The 16,553-nt window shown below is 46.2% G+C and overlaps 1 protein-coding gene across 2 annotated transcripts; it reads left to right on the plus strand.

Moving 5' to 3' along the window:
• Positions 1–948: 948 nt before the first annotated feature.
• LOC109771901 (nuclear transcription factor Y subunit A-7) lies at positions 949–6,277 on the plus strand. Of its 2 annotated transcripts, none has more exons than XM_020330592.4 (6): positions 949–1,167; positions 1,684–1,846; positions 3,238–3,392; positions 4,478–4,549; positions 4,759–4,923; positions 5,650–6,277. In XM_020330592.4, exons 2-6 carry the CDS (start codon positions 1,819–1,821, stop codon positions 5,860–5,862), a joined length of 633 nt encoding a protein of 210 aa, XP_020186181.1. In that variant the 5' UTR covers positions 949–1,167; positions 1,684–1,818; the 3' UTR covers positions 5,863–6,277. The 2 variants fall into 2 exon arrangements, with proteins under 2 accessions (XP_020186181.1, XP_020186182.1); XM_020330593.4 differs by having other exon boundaries at positions 958–1,167; positions 1,689–1,846.
• The last annotated feature ends 10,276 nt before the right edge of the window (positions 6,278–16,553 follow it).

Consider the following 16,553-nt stretch of genomic DNA (forward strand, 5'->3'; position numbering starts at 1 on the left):
GAGCCAGCTTTAACACGTGCTTCTAGGCACTTTGTGAGAATGAAAGGTGGGCCACATAATAAAAAAAATAGTACATTCTTTTGATCTACTATTATACATGTTGGCTATAAGATGAGCTGTAGATGACATGACACTGACTTATAGCCAGCAGCCGGCTATACTATCAACCATGCTCTTAAACATAGCATTGATTTTTACCTTGGTATCTGTAATATGAGTTTGTGGGCTTGTATACAAAAATGGAGGAAGTATCATTGATCAAACTTATGCACTATGCGCATTCACACTTCATAAATTATTTCTTTTATCATTTACCTACTTGAAGACGAGTAGAAATTAAGTTTGGGGATGCTGATACGTCTTCAATATATCTATAATTTATGAAGTATTAATGCCATGTTTACAACAATTTTATATGGTTTTAGTATGATTTGGATGAAACTAACTCGGACTGACGCTGTTTTCAGCAGAACTACAGTGATGTTTTTTTGTGTGTAGAAATCAAAGTTCTTCAAATGCAGCGAAATTTTTTGACGGTTTTTTTGAAATAAAAGATGCACTAAAGCTTCATGGGAGGGGGGAAGAGCCACGAGGAGCGCCCTGGTGCCTTGTGTGACCCACTCGTGGTTCATATTTGCCGTGTTGGTTTCGTCGGGTGTATGTAAACCACCATCAATTAATTCTATAAGATATCTTTACATGTGACGGTGGTTTTTCTGTCTTAAAATAAAAACTCATCATATGCAATAAAAAAGATCAGGCTATTAAAGTTTTAAACAAAAACCTTGATGACCAATTGACCACTGAAAAAACCCAAAGAAGGTTTACTGAGCGAGCAGGTGTCAGTTTGGAAGGTTCGGTTCAATGGCTACAACAAGCACCCGGAAGCTTCTATCCGTCCACATCCATGATCCATCCACTCGCCGATACATATACGAAAACACCCCTGAGGAAATCGAGAATACCCTCTTATCCTCTCTCCGCCTCCCCACTCCCCTCTCTTTCGCGACGTCGTCGTCGACCCCTCTCCGCCGTACACGCCCACCCTCCACCCTCCACCCTCCACCTAAGCGCGCCAGGGAATTCTCTCGCCCGCTCGCAACCGCCGTCGCCGTCGCCGCCGCCGTCGTCCTCCTCCGCGGGGCCCGAATTCGACCCCTCCCGCTGGTAAGCGCCGCCGCGCCGAACCCTAGCCCCGCTCGGGCCGTCCAAATATCATCGCCCCATCATCTGTGCCGCGGATTCGCTTGCCGCGCGGCGGAGTACTGATTAGCGGTTTGTTTTGGGGGCAATTGGGGGTGCTTTAACTGACTGAACCCTCGCGCTGCCTGCCTCCCCACCCCTGCCCTGCGGTGGATTGATTGTGCTCCTTGCTGGCTGCGGAATTCAGTCATGCCGTGGGGCATCGATCGTGCGGCACGAGCCTTGTACTAGTACCTTTGCGGGTAACCAGTGGATGATTCTCATTTACAGTAGTGGTTTTCAAATCTCAATTGGCTGATGCCATGGCGCACAATTGGCTTCCTGTATGTATACATAGGTCTGCCTTGTTGCCGTGGCTTCAGTGGCCATAAACAGAAAGAAACTTTTATTTTGTGGGGGATAAATAAACAGAAATAAGCTCTAGTGGGGTCTTGCTAGAAGCTCAGTTTTCTTTAATTTTTTTCCTGTTTCCCGTTTCAGGACAGCCGTTGCAGTTTGGTCTCGGAGAAGACATCGGCGTGCTTTCCTGCTGCGGCATGGAATGAGGGTCTTGATTACCGTGTCTTTTCTCCGAGCTTGATACTGGTTGCGCTTCGCGTTGGAAAATAACAAACCATGACTTCTGTCACCGACGGTGTTTCAGGTATGCTTCTGTCTTAAAAAGCACGCATACGGATATGGAGACACGGACACGGCGATACGCATACGGGGACACGGGATACGTCGTTTTCCAAAAGCAGCCATTTGGGGATACGTTGAGTATATATATTAAAAATTAAAACATGCCCTGTGGTATAGAGTGAAATAGAAGGAGAGAAACAGAGATGAGATCATAATACTGTCCCGTTTCCATTTGCTGTCTCCTTTTTCAAGTGCTCACGATTGAATTAATTGATCCTCTAGACCCATGCCATTGCAACTTGCAAAATACATCAAATGTTAGTATTAGTCTATTAGAGAGTAGAGACTGGAGAAGACATGGAGCAGAGGATGCAGGTATAACTTTCACCCTCACCCATGGACGATTAGCTACTGGCGGTGGCGCTCTGAGACGCCATGCTCCCTAACATCAAGCAACAATCAAGACAGCAGCACCAGGCACCAGCATGCAAGTGAGCAGCAGCTCAAGAGCAAGCAGCAATGGCATGGCCGCATGGGGATGCAAGCAGCAGCAACTCAACAGCAAGAAATCAAGCAAAGAGAGGAAGAGGTTGAGGAGAGGCTGCTGGGTTCATCTGCTTGAGCGTGGTTGCCGTCGGGAGGTCGAGTCCGGGCGGCGGCGGCAGTCGAATCCAGGGGGCAGCGGCGGTGATGGCGTTTTCAATTGTGAGCAGCGTTCCTTCCGTGGAGAGCGTGTGTGCGATCCTGCAAACTAGGGTTTGTATAGGGCCGAGGCTGTTATTGGGCTTCCCGTGGCCCCAACGTATTCCATACGTATCCTAGCCGTGTCTTTGTTTTTTTTTTCCTTTCCTTATTTCGGAAATCAAGGGATACTGGGGGACACGCTTATCCCGGTGTGTCCGGTCGTATCACCGCGTCCCGCCGAATTAGGACGGCAGTTTGGCAGTTTTGTCCATGCTTTGTAGCTTTTGTTACCCAGTTCTTTGCCATGTCAATTTTGAACCGTAGCAGTAGTAACTACTAGGTAGGGCAGTGTGCGATTAGAATTTTGACCATAATTGTGATGCTTTTTATGACTCTTGGCTCATGGAATTGGAGCTTTGGTGTACATGGGAATTGGGATATTGTATTTGTAGTTGTGTACCAGCACTGAAGTGTGTAGCATTACACGGTAGTATAGCAGCTGTCATGTCTAATAGCTGGTAAGATTACTGGACATGCTGGGATTTGATTCCTTATCTGTTGATATTATTCTGCAGTATTTGCATCGATATCAGTTGCCACATTCCATAAATGTTGACATGTTGATAATATCTACACCATAAATTCCCAGTCGTTCCATTTTTATTAAACATACAAGGAGATCCAATTAACTATGCCTGTCTCATTTTTATGCAACAATTTCTCATGCAGGTGATCATAGAGCTGATGAGCAGCAGAAGCAAGCTGCTGCTCAAGGGAACCAGGAAGAGGCCCCAGCTACTAGTATAGGTAGTCAGGCAATGGTGGCAACACCTTCCACAGATTATGTCACACCCTATGGCCACCAGGAAGCTTGCCATGCAATGGTATGAAGCCTGTAACTTCCCATTTTTCTTCTTTATTGATTGGTAAGACCACCCCTGTACACTTCTCAGATTGTAATGTCTTCCACTGAGCCCTCGTTTAAAGAAAGATCGAGGATTGGTCATAGTATTAGTTGGAGCAATGTAATGGATACCCATAAGAATCACAATGGGTTGGTCGTTCAGTATGGATTCTTCTGCCTGACTACCTGTTCCGCATTATATTGATAGGCATCAGCGTAATATTTTTTTCCTGGTTGAAGCACATTAAATCAACATTAATAATATCGGAAATGATAAAAACGTTTTTTATGGCAACTTTTGTTGACGCGAGGATGGCAAGTTCAGTTGACAAGCACGGCAATTTCCTGGAAAAAACAAACTGAGAGTGGAATTGCCACCAACTACACTTGCCATCTCTCGCGTATATAAATTGCCACAAAAAATGTTCGATTTGCCATGGGCAAATCCCGAATGTTAGGGACTTATCAGTGTCCAATAATATTAGACGATATTGAGGTCAAAACTTGTAAAAAATGGTTAGGTTAAACTTTTTTTAGAAACAGTGGTTAGGTTAAACTGCATCATTTCCTTCTCGTTGAGGTGATATATGAGATTTTGTTTCCTTTTAAGGCAGACTATTTTGTTAAATTCTTAATTAGACGTGCAATGTTGATTATATCCAATGCCACAGTTTGCATATCACATTTCCTTGCCATACTGATTGCCCATGTCAGCTCACCGATCACATTAAACTACTTGCCTGTTGCAAACTCCATACATGGGTTGCATCAATTTCTCGCTACCTCTTCTGCATCCTAATATATTCCTCTCTGCTTCTAGCTTTAATATTTTGGTTTAGAAGATTTCTTTGTCATGCTTAAAGCATTTTTTTTAAATGTAGACTGAATGTGTTAAAAAAGCGCTGCCATTTGTTCTAATTGAGCAAATTCCCATGCCTTGCCTGAACAGATTGTTGCCTCTTCCTTCTATTGCTTTCTTGTTATGGATTTTTATTGTATTTCATGCATGATACTGGAGTTATTGTGTGAAATTTGTTGGCTAATCCCACATTTTGTGCTCAGCAGGGTCAAATTGCTTACCCAACTGTCGATCCATTCTATGGAAGCCTTTATGCAGCCTACGGTGGACAACCTATGGTAAGCTCTTGCTACATGGTATAGCAATATCCGTAGTATAGGCCACAAGTATACCTGTGGTTGGTATGTCTAGGCCTACATTGAATATGCCTACATAGCCGTCCTGGTTCTTAGCAAGTGAGAAGTAACTTTGCATGATCGTAGACCTTGCTATATTATTGTTACTCTATTCAAACTAGTTCAGCTCATCAAACTGGTGTGTTCTTCAGATGCATCCACCAATGGTCGGAATGCATGCAGCCGCAATACCGTTGCCTACTGATGCAATTGAAGAGCCTGTGTATGTGAATGCAAAGCAATATAATGCCATATTAAGGCGGCGCCAATCTCGGGCTAAAGCAGAGTCAGAAAGGAAGCTTATCAAGGGCCGCAAGGTAAATGCCTATCAGTGTATTTACGTTACTGTATAACTTGAAATTTGATTAGATGTTTCTGTTTCTGAAGCTTCAGTATAGTTAAGAGTTGGTCGGAAGCACAAGTGCACAACAATAGGGCAAATAATCAAGTGAATACTCCATTCTACATACCCTACCTCCACTGTGAAGATCGATCTGCACCACGTTTTACTATCTTATTAGGGTGAACATCATTTCATTCTTCTGCTATATCTGTATTTCAATACACCAAGTTATCAATGGCAACATAAAAATAGTAAGGATTTGGGAATAGAAGCAAGTTGCTACACATTGACAATTTCTGATATGGAAGAAGGTGGATTTGCGCTTCTTTGTTCATCTGGGAAGTTGCTAAGCTGGAGAGAATTGAATTTGTTAGTAGGAATGTAGTAAAAGGCAACCCATAAATTTCAGTTCACCTGGGAAGTTGCTAAGCTGGAGAGAATTGAATTCGTTAGTTGCTCTCAGTTTTGAACCTCGACACAGAGACTGGTGTTGGCATTATCTGCAAAAGCTCATCTAGGACTTGCATGAACCATATACAGATATGTTTCCAGTGCCAATCTGCTTGCAATTCTTATTCTTGGGTAGCATGTGGGACGATTATGCTAATGTTCATTCTTGTGGCTGTGAAGTTTGTGCTTGTTGGTATCCCCTTTCTGTATCTTGTAATGATAATAATTGACATGTGCCTACATTGTGCAGCCATATCTCCATGAGTCGCGGCATCAACATGCCTTGAAAAGGGCCAGGGGAGCCGGAGGCCGGTTTCTTAACGCAAAGTCAGACGACAATGAAGAGCATTCTGATTCCAGCTCCAAAGATAAGCAGAATGGCGTTGCACCCCGCAGCAGTGGCCAATCCTCCCAATCTCCCAAAGGCGCGACTTCGGCTGATAAGTCAGCAAACCATGAATGAGATGCTAGAAGGTCCGCCGGACGCGACGATCCATGCCAACAGTTTTGTACAGTATATATATGCTAGTGAGCGAGAGAGAGTCGCGCCGGCGGGTGCCATAGGATATATCCGCGCGGCGGGTGCCATAGGATATATCCGCTCTGCTCTATAGTAGTGATAGACTTATCGACAGATTTTTTTGCAGCATTGGTCCGTGTTTGCTCGGTTTGGTTTCTACATTCTGTACAATGAGTAGTTTTTTTTTTTGTGGTTTTTGTGTTCCGGGGTTAGCCGCGGGTTTGGTCAGGAGGCTTTTGTAGCTTATAAAAGAAGTATAATTAGTGCTACATTGTTTTCTTTGGTGTGGATTTGGTCTCTTAGCTGTGCTGCATCCTCATTCGTGGTGCAGAAAATAATATCTGGGTATACATAATAATAGCTCTGCCTGCAGCTTTCTTTGCCCTTGATTGCATCAGCTGCAAATGATGCTCTCATGTTTTGGTTGGATGTTGTTACCCAGCATGATTCGGAGCCTCGCCATACGATGTTTGCATCTCTGTTTATATGTTCTCCTTTTTAAGTTCAGTTGCCTGATGATTATCAGAGACTACTGCCCTTGAACACATTTGGACCCTGGTAGAGAAGGTCAGTCAGGCCTTCAGAATTAGTAACCATACTTTTGAATCTCAGGGCCTGTTCTGAGTCCCTCCGCTCCACGACTCCGCTCCCGGAGCAGGTGGAGTTTCAGTTAAACACCGCGGAGAGAGAGAACAGGTACTCCGCAGATTCTTAAACATTGGAATCATACTGTCATCACATGAACATTTGAATCATGACTTTTTTTCCCTCGATAAGATGGAAGTTAACAATTACTCTTACCAAGAAGAATATAGAGGCTTTCTCGAGAACACTGACTGAAGCATATACTACTGTCGGTGTACATCCTTTCTTGCACGAGCACACGACACCTTTTTTGCTTGCAAAAAAGAAGCAGAAAAAGAAGAGAAGCAAAGAGCATCTCCATGCTCCAACGTCACTGTCTTGGTAACAAAATGACCATGCTGTAAATTAAGAAGTAATGGTGGTAACAAAATTATGACCTCTCTGTCCTTGGTAACAGGCATGCAGATGTGGTCTAATTAGGCCGCCATCTGAACTGGAACATGCCTGCATCTGCATCTGCATCTGCGTGACACTCAATCAGTTGCAATGGCCCAGGTGATTAGCTTAGGCGGCACTCTGTTATTATGTCAGGTGCTCACCAATGGCCGGACACACTGCCACGTCACTGTACTTCTCCCTTAGCCCACAAGCTACTTATATATACTACAGAAAGCAAAGGAACCTCACACATAGGATTCCTATTTAAATCCTAATTAAACATGCCCATATGAAAATGCATAGTCTAGTCCCATGTAAATACTGCGTGTCCCGACACTAATCATGCGCCCCCGCATGCATTTAGTCTAACCATAAAATCTTCAGGTCAAATCTTTAATCATGAGCCCCATGCAACATGCTAATACAGTATTATGCATACATATATATACGGCTTGTTAACTAGTACTAGATCCATCTTTTAAGATTTACCAGAAAACATGCTTAATTTGGGTGCCAATTAATCATTGTAGTACATGCATGGGCTCAGTTTTGCATGCATATATTTTTTTGCGCTGGAAAATGTCCAATGGTGTGCAGTGAGTTGCAAGTGTCTCACTGAATCAAGATATGGTCTTTTACTTGCTGAATTCTCATGGAACAGTGGTGTCTCTGCAAGTGTGGTGAGTATTGCTAGTGTCTCACTGCTCACTGAAGCAAGGTAACACTGTATAAACCCTGTCCAAAAGGAAGAAGATAACACTATTGGAAGAGAAGAAACAGAATAAATAACAGCATGCATGAGCTCCCTGATGAACAGTTAAAGGGATTCTTGACATGCTTTGCTTGCACTACAAAACCAGGCCCCATCCCTCCTCAAAGGGCGTTGTTGCACTGCACTGCACCACACCACACCATGTCACCATATGCCATTCATCTTCCTCTAGATCTCTCCCTCTCTCTCTAGGAATGTTTTGGAAGGAAGTGAGGAGAGAGAGTGGGAGGGGGGGCATGGGGGCAGAGCTAGGCATGGTAAAAGTGACATGAGCCCTTATGATGGCAATGGCAGGGGAGACAAGGCAAGCAGGGGTGCACATACACACACAGCACATTGGTGCAAGGCAGACAGAGAGCTGGCCTTCAGCTTCAGGCCCATTGACCTCACACCCTCTCCCAGTGTCCATCATGACCCATTAATTGTTCTGCTATATGGTTTCTATTCTTGTTCTTTTCTTGCAACATGCATCACACCACAATAAAGTTCCATGTTCATGGTTGCCATGTTCTTTCACTGCATTTGCACCAACAGGCATACTACCAACTACCCATGATGATCTACTACTTGTCAAGGGTGACACCAAGCAGCTTACAGTTGATCACAATACACTAATGCAGATTAAGTCACTAGAGAAGGCTAGTCCTCACTGATGTGTGGTAGCTAATTGAGTAATAAGTACAGACACATCTCACACAAGTCATGTCAATCTTTGCATATTTCTCTGGTGTTCTTGTGGCTTTGGCCCTAGATAGGATGGCTGGCTCCATGCCCCTTTTGATGGCCCCCATTGCAAACCAAAAGCATATGCACAAAAGCGACATGACATACGAGTATGTCTGGCACCGGCGATCAGAAGAGCATGTATGATTGTCCCCAACCATGAAGGAGAGAGAGAGACAATCTTGCAAGAATGTGTCATGAAAAAAGCACAAAATATGCAATGGCATGTTGTGCATGTCAACCCTAGGAGAGAAAAGAAAAGAGAACAAGCAAGCATGCCCTCAAGAATGCAGAAAAGTGCTGTGCTTTTGTACCCACACCTCTCTAAAACTCTTTCTCTCTCTCTCTAAAACACACGCTCCCTCTCTTTTTTGAATGTGAAAAAGACAATGACAAGCTTGGGAGTGAAGGGAGATGGGTGGCCAGCACTCTCACTTGTCACCCATGGAAGGGATGGAAAGAAAGGGTTTTTATTGGAAAGTGATGGTTGGTGCCCCCCCCCCCCCCCCCCCTCCTCTCCTCATGCCAAGAAAGTGGCTTTCACCACAAAGTAGGGGTCCTGCTAGGGTTTTTAGGGGGGGTTAAGCCTGTGATAGTGTGATAGATAGATAGATAGATAGCACACCACTACAGCTGGTAGATGTTTTGTGCTAGATCAGCACAGCACACTGAAATGTGATCAAATGGCATTTGCCTGCATGATCTTGACAAAATTGCTTTTGCTCTGGGTTTGGACTTTGGAAAGCCGTGCTTGTGATGTTGTGAGAGTGGCAGAAATGCTCTGCCTCTGTTTTCTTTTTTGCTCTTATTTTTATGCCACTTAGTCTAGTCCCTCCTTTTTGTTACCTTCTAAGTCTAAGGAAAGCTGGCCATCCAAAAGTAACACATGATTTCTCAGGAATTCAGAGTGTGAAAGTGATAGTGTAGCTTAATCTGAATGTGACAAACTCCATTTGGTGGTTAAGTAAGCAGTTGAAATGAACTGTCAATGGATGTCCTAGTGCATGCATGTCTTGATCATGAATCCATCCTAAACTCAAAACCAAAGGTGATTAATCAGATGTTGATCAGTACTGCTACCATCACAAGAGCAGCCACACTAGTATGTAATGCCTGGAGCAAGTAGCAATGACAGCCCATTGAAAGCACTGTGTCAGTCAGTCATGCAGCAAGGAAAGCTCTGAAGCCAGCCAGTAGCTTGCCATATCAAACCCAGCACAGGCACTTGGGCTTGCCTCCAGCCAACCAATCCACACACCTAATGATCATCAAGTCCATTAACTGCACCAGGTGCTTAAATGCAGCAGGATCTTTGCTTGCTTGCTTGCATCCATCCAACAATCAGCTTTTACTGCCTGCCACCCTGAAGCAGCAACCAGGGCACACCCACTTTCCCAGGAAATTATTTCATCCTAGGTCTTTTTCCAGCTTGGTGCTGATGCATGCATGCAAGGAGCAAATCTTGGCCTCTAGATCATGTTTGGCATTTTGGAGGCTGCATTTGAATGAATGCACATCCACCACCTTTCTTGCAGTTGGTTGGGAGAGAAGATTGCAAGCTTCTTTCCTCAGTGATGAAAGAAAGAAGGAAAGAAAACTTGTGAGCAGAAGATCCATGGATTCCTTTCAGCTGTTTCATCCTAGATCCTTCTTGGTGCAAGGGTTTTGTGGTGGTACTGTGGCTGCGTTTTTAGTAGCATTCAAGTGTGGCTGGTGTAAATGCCAAAGAGAAAGAGGGACATGGCAAGCTTCCTCTGTGTGACTGTGAATCAATAACCTAGGCTGATGGGGACAGGGGCTGATGGACAGTGGCGACTGCATACGTACGCTCCTTGTTTGTATTGAAACAGCAAAGGAAATTCAGATCTGAATTGATTGCAAACTGTATCTATCTGACGAGAGGGGGCACTGGTAGTACTAGTACCAACCTTGTGAGCATCAGTTATTCTGTCAAAAATGTTTGTGACATGACAATGTGCCAAGAAGTTCCACAGGTATAATGTATGATCTACAGATACAACAACTGTTATACACTCCCTCCGTTCGAAATTACTTGTCGCAAAAATGGATGTTTGATATCCGAAAAATTGGGTATAACAGGTAATTTCGGAGATTTTGCCGCGACACTCCGACAAAGATTTCTACGGGCGAATTATAGGGCGACAACGGCCAAGGAGCTCAACTACGATCGTTTCGGTTACCTTTCAATTAAAAAATTTTATATCCCCTTTCGCGCATTTTCGCCGCTGCCGAAATCTTTCCGTTCCTTTCCGGGAAGCGCATTTGGTGATGATGGAATAAAAGCCTAGGTTTGTGGAGCTGGTGGTGTCCCTTTGGATGCAAGGCACATAACCAGTGGAAAAGAAGATACAAAATCTTTTAGTTAAATGAGTTTTGATCTCACTCACACACTCACTCATGGGTTCATGCCATTGCGTTGCCCCTAACACCAGGGCAGACAGGCAGGCAGGGTTGTCAGTGCTCCATTACGTGCTACGTTGTGCATATCACAAAGGCAGAGCCCCACTAATTAGCCCCATCAGGCAGGCACTTGAGCCGCTCAGAAAAGCTCTGGTTTGTTTTGTTTTGGCTCTTCATTTGATTAATGAACTTTCATTGTCCCAGATGAGATGAGATGAGCATGTTTGCACAAAACTTTGTGCTGTATGATTAGTTAAGTCCACTGGATTTGGACTGCGAGACCAGACCAGAAGATGTGCACGTGAAGAGAGGCTGTGGCCAAACCGAACGGAACAAAACGAAATAATTACATCAGCCAACATAGTGAGACACATAGTAATTTTGCAGTTTTGAGGATAGGATTCCTAATACAGAACAAAAATTCCATGGTGCTCCTTGAGGCAAAGAAATGAATTCTTGGTGTTTTTCCTTTTTGAAGGAGCTTCCTACGGGGTGGGGAATCCGATGGTTATGTCAGCTGTGTATCTGTAATTCATTGATATGTTCTTCCTGCGTGACACCCAGATGCCATTTTTCTTTTGCTTCCAACAGTAAACCAGGGTGTACATGACAACTCAAATCATGCGGCCTTTTCGCTGCGCCTAACTTTTGGAGTTCATACGCTTCAAACATGGTAGTCGTAAATTCAAGAAAAAGTTACCATGCATGTATGGAGTACCACACGAGAGCGATGACCAGACTACGGATGATACTACCACGTAAATTCCCTAGCACCCTACCAACGCATACGCATGTCCAACTGAAAACGTGGACCAGGGAGTGGCAGCGTGCAAACCCCACCCCACACAGAGGCAGAGGATGTGTGTGGGCGTGAGAGCGAGAGGACCATGGCAACATGATGCCCTGCGTCCAAATATTCTCCTTGCCGAGCCCGGGCGGCGCGCGCACGGCGGGTGGTCCTCCCTTCCCTACGCCGCTCGCGCTCGCGCTCGCACGCCGCTGACAGCAGACACGGGACGGGAGGGAGGAAATGGAAAAAGAAAGGAAACGCCGGGCGGCCGGGCGGCCGGCGTGCGGTGCGTGGCGCGTGGGCATGGCCGCTGTCGCCCGTGGTCGGCCGCGGGCTGCGGGCTGTGGCAAAAATGCCTGACATGTGCCCCTCTCCTCCCCCTCTCGATCGCCGCGCGCACGTCTTTGTTTTTGCCCTCGTTGGGGAGGTGACATGACCATGACAATGACACCCTGCTGCTGCTGCTGCTGCACACATCCCAACGCCAACGCCAAGGCCGTCGCCGTCGCCAAAGGGAATATCCATCGATCCAAGATCCAGACACGCGGTGGGCGCGAGCGCGACGCAACGGCGTCACCGGCCGGAGCCGGCCCGTCGCCATGGATTGGCATGCGCTTTGAACTTGAAGGGCAGGGCAGGAGAAAATGAACGAATATTAAAACACATGTATTTATTATCTTCTTCTTCCTCCTATAGTCTCTACTTTGCGTGCGTCTTGTGTTTTTAGTTTGACGAACGGGGAGCTTGGAGCCGCTGGTCATGGCGAGTCGTATAGCACGCTGACTGCGGGCGCTGCACCGGCCTGCATCATCCACTTATACTGTACCCTCTCTGGCCTATGCAGTCAGGCAAAAGGGCAGGGGCAAAACGGATGGAATTGAAGGAAGCCCTGCCACAGCAACGCACAGCATGCATGCATGCATGCATATCCACGCAGATCCCGGTCGAGATGCATGCTGCGTGCCGGGGCTGGACAATGTTCCAAACGGGAAAGCCAAAGCCTTTGGTCGATGCGTCCAGATCGACCACCGCGCGTGCCTGCGTGCGTGCCGCTATATAAATGCATAGGGCTTGACATGACAAGACATGCACGTTCAAATTTTTAGAGCACGCCATACTTGTCACATATAGTATTTTCTCCGTTTAAAAAATGGATTGAATTTCCAACTTTGTCCCAAGTCAGACTCCTTCCAGTTTAACCGGCGTGCTGACTGCACACACTGCGTCGATCGAGTCATCCTGGTCGCCGATCAAGATATTGAGACCGGCATGCATGCAGCTGGCCCGTTCTTGACGTGGGAGCTTGGAGCCAGTCGACCCGTCCGGTCATGGCGAGTAGGAGCACCGGCCCTGCGCGCCTACCCCCGATCGACCTGCATCGACGTCCATGTATGCCTATCTCTCCGCCTGCAGTCTGTAGGAGTGCCAGGCAAAGGGAGGCAAAACGGATGGAAATGAAGGAAGCGTACTCGTCCTAGTCCTGCAACAGCGGCGCACAGCATGCATGCATGCATGCCTGCCTGGATGCATGCTGCCGAGTGCCGATGCATGCTTGGGCTGGGCAATGTCCCAAACGGCAAAGCCAAAGCCTCCGGCCGATGGACGCGCCCAGATCCACCACGCGTGGCCTGATGACCCGCTGCAAATGCATGCATGCATAGGGCGTGACATGACATGACATGCACGGTCAAAATTTGAGTTACTACCACCTGCACTTGCCCTGCCTGCCTTGCTCGCAGTAGGTTGATAGATATGGCCTGCGATGAATCTATCCCTGCTGCCGGTAAGTACTGTCGCGCATTTACTGTTTACGTACGCTACGTGCCCTGCAGTGGATAGTAGCGACAGCTCTGCGCTTCCGTTTTACTGCTGCTGCTACCACCGGCCGGCCGACACTGTTCTTGATTAACTACACTGGCTAGAGGCTACTGGCTGGAGTACTCCACCAATCGATGCCCTCCTCGGTTACTGAAAGTAGAGAAAATTCGACGAAATTAAACGGAAAAGAAATACTCCCTCCGTTCCTTTGGCTCTCGATCTTTGGCTCCAATTTCCTTTTCTACTTGATCCATGAGAACATATGGTCAATGTGACTAATATCTCCGGCTATTTCTCTAACAAAAACCATTCCATCTGTGCACTTAAAATTACTCCTAGTTGCCGAAACACAAGAGGGATGGAGAAGATCCGCGGTGAACGACCGTCCAATGGTCCGTCCGTGTGTGCTTTTAACCGCAGGAGCACGGGTGTATAGACACGTATAGAGGATCGAGACCAGCCCCGTGAGCCAGCCAGCCAGCGTGCAGATCGACCACAACGGCCTGCCGCTGCATACGTACGTACGTAGCGCAGTGCATCTGGGGTCACATCGACCGGCATCCCATGCAGCAGACGGATGCAGCTAGTTGATCGTACGTGAGGCAGTTTCGGCATAGCATGCCGTGCATGTACGACGCCGGCCTCATGCACCACAGAGCGACAGGCAGGCGAGCGCGCGGTAGAGTATAGTAAAATGCGTCTGTACTACCGCCAAGCCCTACGCCGTGGTACCACGTACGTACGCACAGTGCGTGTATATGCCAGGTGCTTGTCCGTTTGTTGCACGCGCCCGCCTGCGTCAGGCAGAGCACAGCATGCATGCATGCGCGCGCGTAATGCATGCCTATATTCTCTGCGACAACAGCGTCTGAGCATGCCATGCCAATGCCATGCATGCGTAGTGCCAAGCTAGCTAGCTCGCCGGCCGGAGCAGCGGCGCAGCGCAGCGAGGCGAGCGCTACGGCGTCGCGTTCCTCCGGCGAGACAGAGAGGGAGGGAGAGAGACGGTGCGTACGTACGTACACGCCAAAGCATGCATCGATCCGTGTATCCATGAATATCGGAGTACGTGCAAAGCATGGACGGACGGCATGCATGTTGCATGCAGGTGCAGCTGCCTGCGGCTCTTAGCCGTGGATCTGTATACAGTAGGAGTACGTACGTACGTACGTGTGTTTGCGTTCAAAATCGTAGCGCAACAGACAACGAAACGGCCAAATCGACGACAGCGGCTGCAGTGAGGGGGGTACAGAACATGCTCGAGGTTGCAGCGCAACGTCACATCAGCATGTCGTAAATCGCACCACCTCGTAGGTACGTACTTACGGTGTATACATCATTTCTAAATCAAACAACCATTGTCCCGACTCCCGAGACTTAAATGAATAACCATTGTTTCGGTGATACTCTATTTAAATGGAGAAATGGTAGTAGTGGTTTAGAATGCTCGGAAGTTTTTCGGTTTATTTGAGTCGTAGGCGTAGAAAAGATATTGGATGCAACTCAATTGTCTTCACCGTGTTACAATATATATTGAAGACGTCTTGTGTCACAAGCCAACTAACCCTACAAAATCTCTTAAAAGTTAGGCTATTACATGGCTAGAGATAAGAGAGATCAATTGGAGAAATGCACAGATACATCAAGTTCAACGCCCCCCTCCCCGCACGCAATCTGAGCGTTGACGTCGGCGATGCAAAGACCGGAACGAAACTCTTGAAATGCAGCCGTTGGCAACACTTTGGTTATAATATCTGTAAACTATTGAGTGGTCGGTACGTGAAGCACACGAAGCTCTGAAAGTGCCCTTCTACACCCGAGCACAAATGAGATCGGGATAAAACAGTAACTCAAAAAACATTAAAAAATGTTTAAAAATATCTGATTTTTTATGGCAAACTTTGACAAATGCTCGAATAGCTTGCAAAATTTCATCACAAAATCACATTTGCGGAAGTCATGGCAAAGAAGACAAAACCAGTGCTCCAAAATGGCTTCGAAAGTAGCATTATCAGAGCATCAAATTTGTTTTTTTGCCACAACTTTCACAAATGTGATTTCATGATGAAACTTCGCAAGCTGTTAGAACATTTGAGAAAGTTTGTCGTAAAAAAATTCAGTTTTTTGAACACTTTTTAAGTATTTTTCGATTTTACTGTTCACCCGGATGCAAAAACTTCATGTCAACGAAACTCACTCAATTGTACCTTCTCGCGCACAAAGTGAACATCCAGCTCGATGTGTTTGGTGCGCTTATGCTGCACCCGATTGGCAGCGAGATATGTGGCCGAAACATTGTCACGGAAAACCATCGTAGCCTTGGGAACGGGACCCGAAGCTCACCATGGAGATGATGCAGCCAACAAGTCGCAGCTAGAACGTTGGCCACCGCACGGTACTCAACTTCGGCACTCGAGCGGGATACGATGGGTTGCCGCTTAGAAGACCATGAGATGAATGAGTCGCCAAAGAAGACACGGTAGTCGGACACTGACCGTCGTGTGTCGGGGCACCTGGCCCAATCCGCATCTGTGTATGCAAGAAGCTCGGTGGATGTACCCTATATATTGGATCAAATAAAGCAAACAAGGCATGAAGATATAGAACTAATAAATATGCATGCACAAGACTACCAAGATCGAAGGAGAAAAAATTTGGACACAAGAACACATAAACCATGAGTACTCCAATAACATCACAAATCATCCATGTTGTCCAAACTGCACCGACGTGATGAATCAATACATGATCACACACAAAGTTCTACATACGAACTAAGAAAGGCCCATGAGCATACAAGATATACATTTCAGACATTCTCATAGGCATATCTTACTCGACTGGATACATGATAGTAACAGCAATGAGATAACCAGCTCCCATAACTACACAAAACCAAGAAGATGACCTCGAGCAACGAAAAGAGAGAACACATTTCTTGGCAAAATAAAAATAAAATGCAAGTTGAAGCAACAGACGAGATGAAGATTATCATGAGGGTCTACCACATAATGAATACAATGTATAAGAGAACAAAATGGTACTTTGAATTATCATTCGGCAGTAGATTCCAAAATAAGCATAAGA

Source organism: Aegilops tauschii, chromosome 5 (assembly GCF_002575655.3).
Source record: "Aegilops tauschii subsp. strangulata cultivar AL8/78 chromosome 5, Aet v6.0, whole genome shotgun sequence".
Taxonomy (NCBI): Eukaryota; Viridiplantae; Streptophyta; class Magnoliopsida; order Poales; family Poaceae; genus Aegilops; species Aegilops tauschii.

Bases quoted from the DNA above. Each gene is read 5' to 3' on its own strand.
- LOC109771901 (XM_020330592.4), top strand. From the start codon at position 1,819: ATGACTTCTGTCACCGACGGTGTTTCAG. The intron at 1,847-3,237 runs GTATGCTTCTGT...TTTCTCATGCAG, and splicing joins TGTCACCGACGGTGTTTCAG to GTGATCATAGAGCTGATGAG. The intron at 4,924-5,649 runs GTAAATGCCTAT...TACATTGTGCAG, and splicing joins AGCTTATCAAGGGCCGCAAG to CCATATCTCCATGAGTCGCG.